Source organism: Nicotiana tabacum, chromosome 8 (genome assembly GCF_000715075.1).
Source record: "Nicotiana tabacum cultivar K326 chromosome 8, ASM71507v2, whole genome shotgun sequence".
Classification (NCBI taxonomy): domain Eukaryota; kingdom Viridiplantae; phylum Streptophyta; class Magnoliopsida; order Solanales; family Solanaceae; genus Nicotiana; species Nicotiana tabacum.
Window position 1 is genome coordinate 23,795,415 of NC_134087.1, and position 11,859 is coordinate 23,807,273.

Genomic DNA, 11,859 nt, shown 5'->3' on the forward strand with positions numbered 1-11,859 from the left:
CCTTCGCCGAAAAATTACACTGTATATATAAGGCAAAATCTGTTTTTTATCTCTATATATTAAGTTTTGAACACCCTTAACACAATCCAAAAGTGTAGTTTAGTAGTCAAGGGGGTTCCAAATCTATATGAGGTCATGAGTTCAATTTCCACTAGCTACAAAAAATATTTTTTTGAACCCCTTTCGTGGAGATCCTGCCTCCGCCACTGACGATAGGTAGTAATAAAAATCGAAGCATAAGATAATACGAGAATGTGTCCGAAACTCGACTACCTACTAACCGTTTACACTAATCTTTGACCTCCAGAATCGTGTTATTGCATTGACAAAATCAGAAAATTTAGTCAATCTAAGATTACAATAACCAAACTCCAAGAAACAATAAGAAAACATAGAAACTAAAATCACTCTCCCAAATTTTTGAAGATCCACCAGTTTCTTTTCCATTCTGTCCACCAGTATTATTAGCAGGGGCAGGAGCAGGAGTAGAGGCAGTGGCATTCTTTTTTCTATCACCAGAAGAAGTAGCCAAATCCAAAATGCCTTTAGAATTTAAATTGTCTGCATCAAACTTATGTACCACTGGTATGCCATCTTTCACTGCTGGACCAATTTGCCAGACCTGGTTCACCTGTCAGGATCAAAATAATCTGGTGTCATATAAAAATAACAAATCTTAAACGAGAGTAAATGTGTAAATAAAAAAAACATATACCAAAGTGGACAAAAAAAAAGTATCGAAGTTGGTTTCGAATAATAGATCTACTTTTATGGTCGAGAATCGAGATGTACAATCCACAATATAAAAAAAATATAAAAGAATTTGAAGCAATAACCTCACTCTCAAAATAATTCACTAAAGTGTCATGCTAACATTTGTTACTCAACAATTTTCTCCCTAAAACAAAACTCTCAAAAAGAGTTAAAACATTGTTGATGCTATCGAGTGAAACAAAAAAGTCTTAATCCAAAATATTTTGGCAAAATACAAAATTGGTATGTCAATCGAAACTAATTGTATTCGAAGCCAAAAAACATATAAAATATCTATATTGTTTGCATATAATATACACATATATAAAATTATACATTTTGTTAGCTATTATTTTTTAGAGCGACTAAAAATATATATATTTCTCAAATATTTTTCTCCTAGAAAAGGATAAGGATCAGAAACACAAAACCGAAAGATTTATACTTTTCTACCCAAAAAATAAATAATACAAATATGGTAAAAATATCACGACAAACACTTAACATTACCGAAGTCAAGTTTGCCGGCAGTACCAAAGTGGCCAAGATTTTCAAAACCCCATTAGAGGACTCAGCTTTAGAATCCAACACAGTAAACAAAAGTTTCTTAGACTCTACAATGGTTTTGTAGGAAGTAAGATTGTAGGTTTTAACAACAATGGAGCCATTGGATTCTTTAAATGCAATGAGAGAATGAGTTCCAATCATTGATGGGGTGGTGGGGTTAATACCCCAAGCAACCCAACCATTGTTAGATGGCAAAGGAGCAATAAAAGCAATTGAAAGTGTAGAATTTTTGGAATTATAAGTCCAGTGAAGAGAAGATTTGAGAAAAGTGAGATCAATGCAGTTGGCGAAGTGGGTGTTATTAGAAAAGATTTGAGACGAGCATTTGAGTGATATTGTAGGGGAAATTAGAAGAAATGAGATAAAGAAGATGATTAGGAAATGGAGAACAGAGGCCATTTTCTTTGTAGTAGTAAATTGATGGTATGGTTAGTTGCGAGAATGGTGTATTTTGGGTTTATGTAGGGGAAGAGAATCGTTTAATTTATTTTATTGTGATAATGTCAAGATTTGCTATTAGTACAACTTGTAATAATAGGTTTAAGTTACTATGTTTATCAAATTATCAAATAATGTTAATTGTAAAAGTTATTTGTAATTATCTTATCAATGATTTGATTATGTAATTTTTATAGTGAATTTATATTATATGAAAAGGAAATCGATTGACTAATATAAATATGTGGTGTTCGAAAATGAGATAATTTGAACTAAAACCACAATTATTATGTGAAAGACTTTCACGGTTACGGATGGGCATAGTTTGGGCAAATCCGAAATCCAAATTTTTAAGATTTTTTTTATTATGGATTGTATATTGGATTTAATTTTAAAAAATTTTGGATTATGGATTGGATATTAGATTTGGTACTTTTGGATTTTTGGGTATCCAAAAATCCGAAATTCTTATACTTTATATTTAGTCCATTATTCATATGTCAATGGTAATAAGTTCAACACTCTACCTATTAGATATTATCTCATATATTTAGTATTAATTACTAAGTTATTGTCAGAATACTTTTTAATTGGACATGATTTTACTATTATTATTTCCTATCGGCCGTATTAATGTTTCTGTTGAATTTTTTTAATAATAATTTCATTACTTGAATACTTTATTTGGATGATTGCGATAAGAATGAGGAACTTTTCGGGCAATTTAACATGAGTACTTCATTTGGATATTCATTTTTGTAAAAAGTAGAAACATCTCAACTTATACACTCAAAACCGAAAATCCATAATATCCAAACCGATTAATCTGAAACCGAACTTAAAAAATTCGATCCAATCCGAACTTATTTGGATTGGATTTGGATTGTCATTACTTCAATCCAAAACTTGAAAATCCAAACCGAAATTCTCATATCCAATCTGAACTGCCCGAACGTCGACCCTATTCACGGTTAATTGTTAGTATAACTTAAATCAAAGTGAAAGAGATTAAAAGAAGACTTTTAAGTTCAAAATTAGCTTAATTCTTTTTTGCCTACAAAATATCAAATATCATGTGCTATTAAATTAGAAATTCATATAATATATTAAAAGAAAAAAAGTCACAGACAAATTTTAGCTTTTTTCCCTTTTAAATCTTATCATTAATAGAGATTTAGTTATATTTTATTGTTACTTTTTTTTTTTGGTTCGTGACTTCAGAAAACATAAGTGAATAATAATTTTGCATATTCCGCATCTAGAACTCATAAAACTTTTGTCTTGGACCTCGCTTGACCACAGGACTATGCTTTATTACTCTTTTAAGCGGGTTCATCCCTTTTAGTATTTTAAATTGTTTTAATAAATTTCCATAGGTAGGTCATATCTTTTTATGTGATGTACTTAATTTCAAAACAAAAAAGGTACGTCGATGCATAAAGCATTGCTCATTTACGTAGAATCAAATGAAGGCCAGACCGTGACCTATAAGTACCGTGTAATAACTTTAAATTGCTCCAAAAGATAAATGGCTGTTCTTTAATTATCCTCTTAATTGACGAATAGAAAAGCTGGTTAGCCTGCCCAATCACGTTGAATTGTGACATCTTGGCGCACCATCATATATGTGACGCAATCGCTGTTTTCTCCTTTCTGCACATTTGCTATGCTATGCTCTTGAAATTTCGCGACGACTCCTCTCCCTCTTGCCGCTCAATTTCTTCCCATATTTCAATTTCAATTTAATTTTCCAGCCCTTTATCTCTTTCTCTACTCCACCCCAGAAATATTCCTGTTTCACATCTTCTGTATATACGTGTATCTATAGCCGGTATATAATTTGGACGGAGAAATAGAAACGGCGTTGGGGGGTATAGAGATTGCTGGAAATCGAGGTGATTTTAAGATCGCAGAAAAAAAAGAGTGAAAAAATGTCAGCAATCGTGGGTTCAAAGCAAGCGGAGCAACTGAAGCAAGATGGCAACAGTTACTTTCAAAAGAATCGATTTGGGGCTGCCATAGATGCTTATACTGAGGTCTTTTTTACTATTAGGTTAAATGAAAATATTACTCTTACTCTTCTAACATATCTGATGCTACTGTATGTTTTACTTTGTAGGCTATTACATTGTGCCCTAATGTTCCAATATATTGGACTAATCGTGCCTTGTGCCATCGGAAGCGAAAGTACGTGTCACAAAAAGAATTTCTTTTGGGCATTTTGATGATGTTATTGTATATGTTCATTTATTATTGTCGTTGTTGGTTTATAGTGACTGGCAAAGAGTGGAGGAGGATTGTAGAAAGGCTATTCAGCTCGATCACAATTCTGTAAAGGTGCTAACTTTGTAACATTTAGCATAAATTAACATTTTTTCCAATGTGGGGAATTCATATAACTATATATGTGTTCTATCAATGTTGATATTTTCTTATTTCCTTTGTTCTTTGGACGGACTAGGCGTGTTTCGGTGTTTAACTAAATTTAGCTTTTCTTCTCATGGATATTAATAATCTTTATGGTCATAACAATTAAGTATGAAGAAAGAAATTGAAGTGAAATCCTTATTGTTCTACCGGAGAAGTCATATGCTGAGACAGCAGTTACCTTAATAGGATCACTGTGGAAACAACTCAAATATGGTATTATTGTAATCTTGCTGTTCGCATAGTGTAATGCATAGATAATCTGGAGGTTTTAATGATGTAAATTCTGGAGATTGTTAATTTGTTACTGTTTCAAAGGTTGTTGCAACGTTTAGGAGGATAATATATCTTATTAGAGCATCTACATAATCACAGATAGAACTGAGCTGAATAATTTTAGAACACCTCTGTTTCTTATCTGCTGAATTTATGGTCTTTCTAAGTTGGTGTAGCTAGAAATTCTTTATTCCCTACAGATAATGACCTAAAGAGTGAATTCTGGGAGTACAGGCCCATTATTACCTTGGTCTTGCATTGCTACAAAAGGAACAGTATGCTGAAGGTGTCAGGGAATTGGAAAAGGTAAGCCATCGTCTCTTTCACATGTTTAAATATTTGTCTTGCAACTGTCTATACATCAAATTGGTACTTAACTCTTCTGTGGCCGTGGCACTCTGTGGTGCCAAAAATGAAAATGATAAAGTGACAAAGTAGGCAACTCTTTCGTGCTATTATAATTTCCTCTTTCATGTTCATACTAGTTTAATCCAAATGCAACTCTTTAAGTAAGGATGTCGTGCGGCTGCTATTGTCATTGCTCATTTCTCGATAGTTTAACATATGAAGTTAGCAGGCCTGATTAGAAAGCAAGTTTCTGAGCCTTTTATCATTTCGTTTGAGTCTGCATTTTCCATAAAAATGCCTTGTTCAAACCTTAACTAAACTTGATCTAATTTCACCCTTATGCTTTGAGCTCAATGATCATACAGAGTAACCTATATTGCTCAGACTCTCTGAAAATGTTGCCGGGTGCGTGTCGGATCCTCCAAAAGCAATGCATTTATGGAAGACCCGTCACGGGTGCGGCAATATTTTGGAGAGTCTGCACTGCACTCCAATGTGCTGTTTCTAGCTTGCTTGTGAAGAACATCTTGGCCTTAACCATATATTCTTCGCCGTTAGTCTTCCAATATAATTTCCTTTTTAACCAAAGAAGAAGCTTACTGTAAACCTTAGGGATAAGTGCCGAAAACGTTTATTGGATAATAGCATTTGTGTCAGGGATAACCCTAGCATCCTTCATATGTGTTAGGATCATCATGGTGGTGAATTATTCTAAAAGTCGCTCTATGAAGTTTTTAGAAATAACTGTCAGGTGAGGTGCAGAGATAAATGAAAAGCTAATTATGCTAGAATAGTCGGCTTTATGTTTTTTTTTTGTTTTGATAACGGTGTTATCCGGGCCAGCTTGTGCCCATCTCAACTATTCCATTAGATAATTGCTATCTCCACCAGCACAGGCACCGAGTAACTTTACCCACCAAAGTTTAGGTAGATAAGAAGAAATCACCTAGTGTTTTTGTGTGTGCTGGATTTATGTTTGTTTTTAGCTATGATATTTATCTGGGACTTGAGTTCGCTTTCACTTCATTTGTAATTAACATATTATGAACCCACTGTCAAAGGAACGTTTTTAGTCCAATAGATGTGAGGTGAGCTTGATGGGGAAAATGGTCGACTTGGCTCGCATCTTTTTGTTAAGGGTGAGACCACCGCAGCTTAAAATAGTGTTGATATTAAGGATGTTATTTATCCCAGTCAATGTGACAAGTGAAGCTAGTGAATTATTTTATGAATAAATTCCTCAAGAAGCATTATCAAATAATTGTTTGTACATCATTGTAGCAAACCTATATGCTCATTGTTGGTTGCTCTTACTAATAGTCACTGGAAAGGGTAATTCACGTCAGGGGCAGGCTGGCAATAGGTTTGAATCCTGCCACCTTTCTTGTGGATCATCCTGTAGTTACCGGATGGTAATATCAAAGTAGAAATTTGAAAATAAGCACGAAATGTCAATATATAAATTGTTTCATTATTCGTCAACGGTCTTCTCGTTGCATTCACACAATACCTGGAGAAATAACAATAAGATTTCAAGACTAACATTGTGCTAAAGGGATTTTTTAAGTTTAATCCACCAAATGTAAACTACAACCTAAAGATTTCCTCATAGGTTGTTGTGTTCCAAAGGAAAAATCTAAACCTATGAAACAAGTGAACTCCTGCAAATTAATGCTTCCAGGCTTGGGGTTTTGCTTTGACTCCAGTAATCAAACACTTCTCTACTTGATGCTCAAGTTACAATAATGTATGTTACAACAACATGTTAATTAACATACTACCATCAGTGACTTCAAATCTTGGCATAAGAAACCCAACCATAATTCATGAACTATTCATGGCCACTGTTGTGCTGGCAAAATGATATCTTAATCTCTGTTCTTAAGATGCCAGGCGACGTGATATACTTTGCAAAAGAGTTTGGGATGAATCTCTTCTTTTTTTTCTTGTTAGTACATAACAAACAAGTCTTGGATAAATTTATCAAAGTTCATTTGTTCTTATGAAGCGTACACTAGGATGATTAAAGATATGTACGATGGTGCTAAGACTCGATGAGGACTGTGGGAGGAGACTCAAAACACTTTCCAGCTGTGATAGGGTTGCACCAAGGATCGACTCTTAGCCCGTTCTTATTTGCCCTGGCGATGAACGTGCTGACGCGACACATCCAAGGAGAGGTGCCATGGTGCATGTTATTTGCAGATGATATAGTGTTGATCGACGAGACACGAGGTAGGGGTAACACAAGGTTGGAGGTTTGGATACAGACCTTGGAGTCTAAAGGTTCAAGTTGACTTGGACCAAAATAAAGTACTTGGAGTGCAAATTCAGTGACGGGGCCCTTGAAACAGGCGTGGATGTGCAGCTCGATACTCAAATCATCCCCAAGAGGAGTAGTTTCAAGTGTCTCAGATCTATTATACAAGGTAGTAGGGAGATTGACGAGGATGTCACATATCGTATTGGAGCGGGATGGATGAAGTGGAGGCTTGCATCCGGTGTTCTATGTAATAAGAAGGTGCCGCCAAAACTTAAGGGTAAATTTTATAGAGTGATGGTCTGACCAACCCTGCTGTATGGGACGGAGTGTTGGCCAGTCAAGAGCTCCCATGTGCATAAGATGAAAGTAACAGAAATGAGGATGCTGAGATGAATGTGTTGGTGTACCAGGAGCGATAAAATTAGGAATGAAGTTATTCGGGACAAAGTGGGAGTGACATCCGTGGAGGACAAGATGCGGGAGTTGAGGTTTAGATGGTTCGGGCACATTAAGAGAAGCGTTGACGCTCCTGTTAGGAGGTGTAAGAGGTTGACCATAGCGGGTTTGAGAAGAGGTCGAGGTTAGGGCTGTGCATTTGGATCGGATATCCGAAATCCGATCCGATCCGCTCCAATTCGGATTTCGGATTTCGGATTTCGGATATTTGGATCGGATTCGGATTTGAATTATTAAAAATTCGGATTTTCGGATTGGATTCGGATTTGTATAGTTTGAACCCGATCCGATCCGAAATCCGAATTTATTAAGGGAATAATAATACCAATTTTATTTTTTAGGGTTAGGTTAGGTCTTATTTCATTCTGCAGCTTCTGCTGCTCACGCCTCACCACTTCACCTTCACTCACAGTCCACGCCTTCACTCTCACGGCCTCACTCCTCAGTCCTCACAAGTCACAGTGAGTGTCACACCCAGAAGACTGCTGCTCAGGCCTCAGTGCTCACTTCAGTCTTCACGGCTCACGCCTCAAGCTGCTCCCTCCTGCTCGTCGCTTCCTCTATCTCTTCTCTGTGTTCCGGGCCTTCCGGCGACCGCACTGGTAACTGGTAAGACACTAAGAATCACTCACTCTCTCTCGAGTCAGAAGTTTTAATGCTGGAATACCATGCTGTTAGAATCCTGCTCGACAAGTGATTAAAGGACTATGAGAAATTCTTAAACAAGAACCCAGCATACTTAACTCATCCCACCAAATTATAGATAATAAAAAATGGGCAGAGCCATTAAAGGCTAAGAGAATTTTAAACAAGAATCCAGCATATACTAACTCGTACGGCCAAATCGCAAATGAAAACAATGGGTAGTACTTGATAACTTCTAATAAGAGAAGATTATAAGGACCAACAGGGTAATGGCCAAAATCATGAGGAGCTAAACATCAACGACAGTTTGCTAAACAAGTAAGGGCATAAAGATGCATGTAAATTCTACTTCAAGGTATTTTGTTCTGTTATGAACTGTTGAATCCGATCCGAAAATCCGATCACCAAACCGATCCGAAATTATGCAATCCGATCCAATCCGATATAATTCGGATCGGATTCGGATTGCATTTTGTGGAATCCGAAATCCGAAATTTCAATCCGAAATGTGCTAAATCCGATCCGATCCGATCCATGCACAGCCCTAGTCGAGGTAGACCTAAGAAGTACTGGGGAGAGGTGATTAGGTAGGACATGACGTGCTTCAGCTCATTGAGGACATGACCCTTGATAGGAGGGTGTAGAGGTCGAGGATTAGAGTAGAAGGTAGTAGGTAGTTGATGGTTTCGCCTTTTCTTACCAGTAGTACTAGTAGCACGCATGTACTTTCTTATTCTCAGATTTATATTACATTGTGTTGTTTAGTTTGTTTCAGTTATCGTATTCCCCTTTGCTACTATTTTGGTACTACTTCCCCCCCCCCCACCCCACCCCCACCTTCCCTTTCTTTCTTTTTCTTCTCCTTTTCTCCCCCTGCTTCTTCTTCTCCTCCTCCCTACCTTTCTGAGCCGAGGGTCTATTGGAAACAACCTCTCTACCTTCACTAGGTAGGGATAAGGTCTGCGTATACACTTCCCCTCCCCGGACCCCACGTGTGGAATATAAGTGGTTGTTGATGAGCATAATTGAAACTATGATTTAGGGAAGTTCGTTTCGCTAAATTATGATGGTTGAAAGGATGATTTTAGGGAAGTTTGCTTTGCTGAATTATGATACAGGCGTTAGACCTTGGAAGAGGTGCGAATCCAGGAAGTTACATGGTTGAAGAGATATGGGAAGAGCTTGCAAAAGCAAAGTACTTGGAGTGGGAGCATGAATCTACAAGACGCTCCTGGGAACTTCAGAACTTGAAGTAATAGCTCTTGCTTATGTCACTTATAACTTTCCGTTACTTTATTTTTATACCATTACATAGGTCGTCTCCCCATTATTTTTCTTGTGTAATGTGCCTCAGAGAATCCTGTGAGTTAGCTCTCAAGGAGAAACATATGCTCGATAGTTCTCAGATAGAAGGGCTCGTAGATGAGAACTCAACGTCTCTTTTGAAGCAACTGGAAGCTGTAGGCAAAGTTTTCATGAAAGCTGCAGAAGATGATACTCCAACTGAGGTGAGCATTCAAGCATTACCATCTTAGTGATTTCTCCCTTTTGAAAGCAACTGCATTGTATTATCGTTTGACACCGAATATTTCCAGGTTCCTGATCACTTGTGCTGTAAAATCACTCTTGATATTTTTCGTGACCCTGTCATCACTCCCAGTGGGGTTACATATGAGCGGGCAGTGATCCTTGACCATTTGCAGAAGGTAAAATTTGTTTCTCATCACCTTAGGCATCTCAGATTCTCTTCCATTTATATTTTATCGATATTCCCGAGTGTGCCAATTTAGGTTGGAAAATTTGATCCAATCACACGAGAACCACTTTATACGTCCCAGTTGGTGCCAAATCTGGCCATAAAAGAAGCTGTACACGCATTTCTGGATAGGCATGGCTGGGCATACAGGATAGATTGAATTTTCATTGGTATGATCGATATCATCTGATGCATGTCAATGATGGTGCTAGTGAAACCAAGAACAGAGCCAGAGGGAAAGGAGGACACGGCTTTTTGTGGGAGTCATCTGGCTAACAGCTTCCAGTACTATTGAATATTAACATGGTTTCCCATGTTAATCACAGTTGTACAGTGTAGTGTTTTTTGTAATGGCTTGTTGGTCTTCATTAATTGTACAGCAAAAAATCACCAGCTTTTTGTGAGATGTTACAGCTAACACTATTGATCAAATGAAACAATAGTCTTTTGATATACAATGTCTGTTCCTGTGTGAAGGAATTGACAAGCTTGAACAAGCTTCTGACTTGATTTTCCAATATGTTCTCCATCACACCAACATAGACACAAAATGAGAGAGCTTAAAACTGCATTTTCCCCTAGGATATTGTCTGTTATTAACTACTAAACTTCAGCAATTGACCCACATTTCCCATTTAACCAAGCAGTCCTGTATCTCTCTCTCATTTTAATTCACACATCACAATCCATGCAACATTGAGCAGTCTGCTGGCTCCATTTACGAAGTATATGTAGATAGATATTAGGGGTGTCAAATTTAGTCCATGAAAACATAATCTGTCCAACCAATTCGGCCGGATTTGGGTGGCAGGTGTATGAATTGCAATTGTGTGGCATAGGGCACGATCACATAGAAGGATTTTGGGAGCTAGGGGTTTGTTCTTCATTTCCGCGTTCTAAGAGCCACAATTACGTAGGTGTGCATGTGGGTGTTCTTTGCGAACGCTTGAGGTACACGTCGCGATTGCAATGTGCATTTTCTGCCTAGGGGTATATTATATCCAGATATTGGGATTTAGCTCATTGTCATCATTTTTGAGTTTTGGACTTCAGGAAGAGGCGATTTTAGAAGGGGATTACGAGTATATATTCATTGGTGGGTCATTTTGCACATACTTATTGGTAGTTTAATCGTTCTCTGAAAATCTAGTCTCGTTGACTTCTTTCCGGAAAAGGAGGGATTAAAAATCCAAAGAACATGTCTTATAACACTTTTACTTTTGATTAAACAAAATAAGGGGCAAAAGGGCATAAAGTATCCCGCGTTCAAACAGGATCCGGGGAATGACCGCAGTGTGATATAGAAAAAAAGTAATTTTTGATCTATAAGCATATATAACTCATGCCACCAGAAAGCAGAAGAAAAACTTTTAAAAATGAAGCGCAACAAGGAGACAAATGACACTTTTATTCTACTTTTGCCACATGCAAGGAAATAGTCATATCACAAACCTTTTCCATTTATTAAATACCACCAACCAATAAATAAATAATATTTATATCTTCGAACAGAACCACCAGTACAGCGTATCAATCAACTTCACTTTTATTTGTCACATCTTGACTTTTCACGTCCCTTAAGAAATAATAAATGAAGTGCATAATTTATCATGATACACATATTAATTGATGCATATTTTATTGGATTTGAGAAAATGATTTGAGATGAGTAATAAATATTGTGGCTATAACATTATTTTTTTTTATCTTCTCTTAATATGCATAAAGCGTCTAATAAAAATAAAAATTGTTGTTTACTCAAATAGGAAAGTGCCACTTGTAAAAAAAACAAAACTTAAAGCGTCATAAAGTGACTGAATTTTGACCCTTTGTGTAACCCAATCCTCAAAAGAGAGGCTATCTATCTTTATTAAGGGCACTTTGAGCCTTTAGAAATACCCTAAACTCAAGCAGGAAGCCAACCAAAGAG

At 36.8% G+C, this 11,859-nt stretch overlaps 2 protein-coding genes across 2 annotated transcripts; one reads left to right on the forward strand and one right to left on the reverse strand.

Moving 5' to 3' along the window:
- Window positions 1-260: 260 nt before the first annotated feature.
- Window positions 261-1,790, reverse strand: LOC107819955 (auxin-induced in root cultures protein 12-like). The gene is made up of 2 exons (XM_016646154.2): window positions 1,264-1,790; window positions 261-631 (listed from the first exon to the last, which is right to left on the reverse strand). The coding sequence occupies exons 1-2, from the start codon at window positions 1,717-1,719 to the stop codon at window positions 356-358; spliced, it is 732 nt and encodes a 243-aa protein (XP_016501640.1). The 5' UTR covers window positions 1,720-1,790; the 3' UTR covers window positions 261-355.
- Window positions 1,791-3,411: 1,621 nt separating this feature from the next.
- Window positions 3,412-10,387, forward strand: LOC107802031 (E3 ubiquitin-protein ligase CHIP-like). Its single transcript, XM_075219091.1, has 8 exons — window positions 3,412-3,794; window positions 3,878-3,945; window positions 4,032-4,095; window positions 4,696-4,767; window positions 9,292-9,425; window positions 9,528-9,681; window positions 9,769-9,879; window positions 9,964-10,387. The coding sequence occupies exons 1-8, from the start codon at window positions 3,690-3,692 to the stop codon at window positions 10,087-10,089; spliced, it is 834 nt and encodes a 277-aa protein (XP_075075192.1). The 5' UTR covers window positions 3,412-3,689; the 3' UTR covers window positions 10,090-10,387.
- The last annotated feature ends 1,472 nt before the right edge of the window (window positions 10,388-11,859 follow it).

Excerpts from the sequence above, each read along its gene's own strand:
- LOC107819955 (XM_016646154.2), bottom strand. The coding sequence starts at position 1,719 with ATGGCCTCTGTTCTCCATTTCCTAATCATCTTCTTTATCTCATTTCTT. Across the intron at positions 632-1,263 it reads TGCCGGCAAACTTGACTTCG|GTGAACCAGGTCTGGCAAAT; the intron begins GTAATGTTAAGT and ends TGATCCTGACAG.
- LOC107802031 (XM_075219091.1), top strand. The coding sequence starts at position 3,690 with ATGTCAGCAATCGTGGGTTCAAAGCAAGCGGAGCAACTGAAGCAAGAT. Across the intron at positions 4,096-4,695 it reads TCGATCACAATTCTGTAAAG|GCCCATTATTACCTTGGTCT; the intron begins GTGCTAACTTTG and ends CTGGGAGTACAG. Across the intron at positions 9,880-9,963 it reads TCCTTGACCATTTGCAGAAG|GTTGGAAAATTTGATCCAAT; the intron begins GTAAAATTTGTT and ends GTGCCAATTTAG.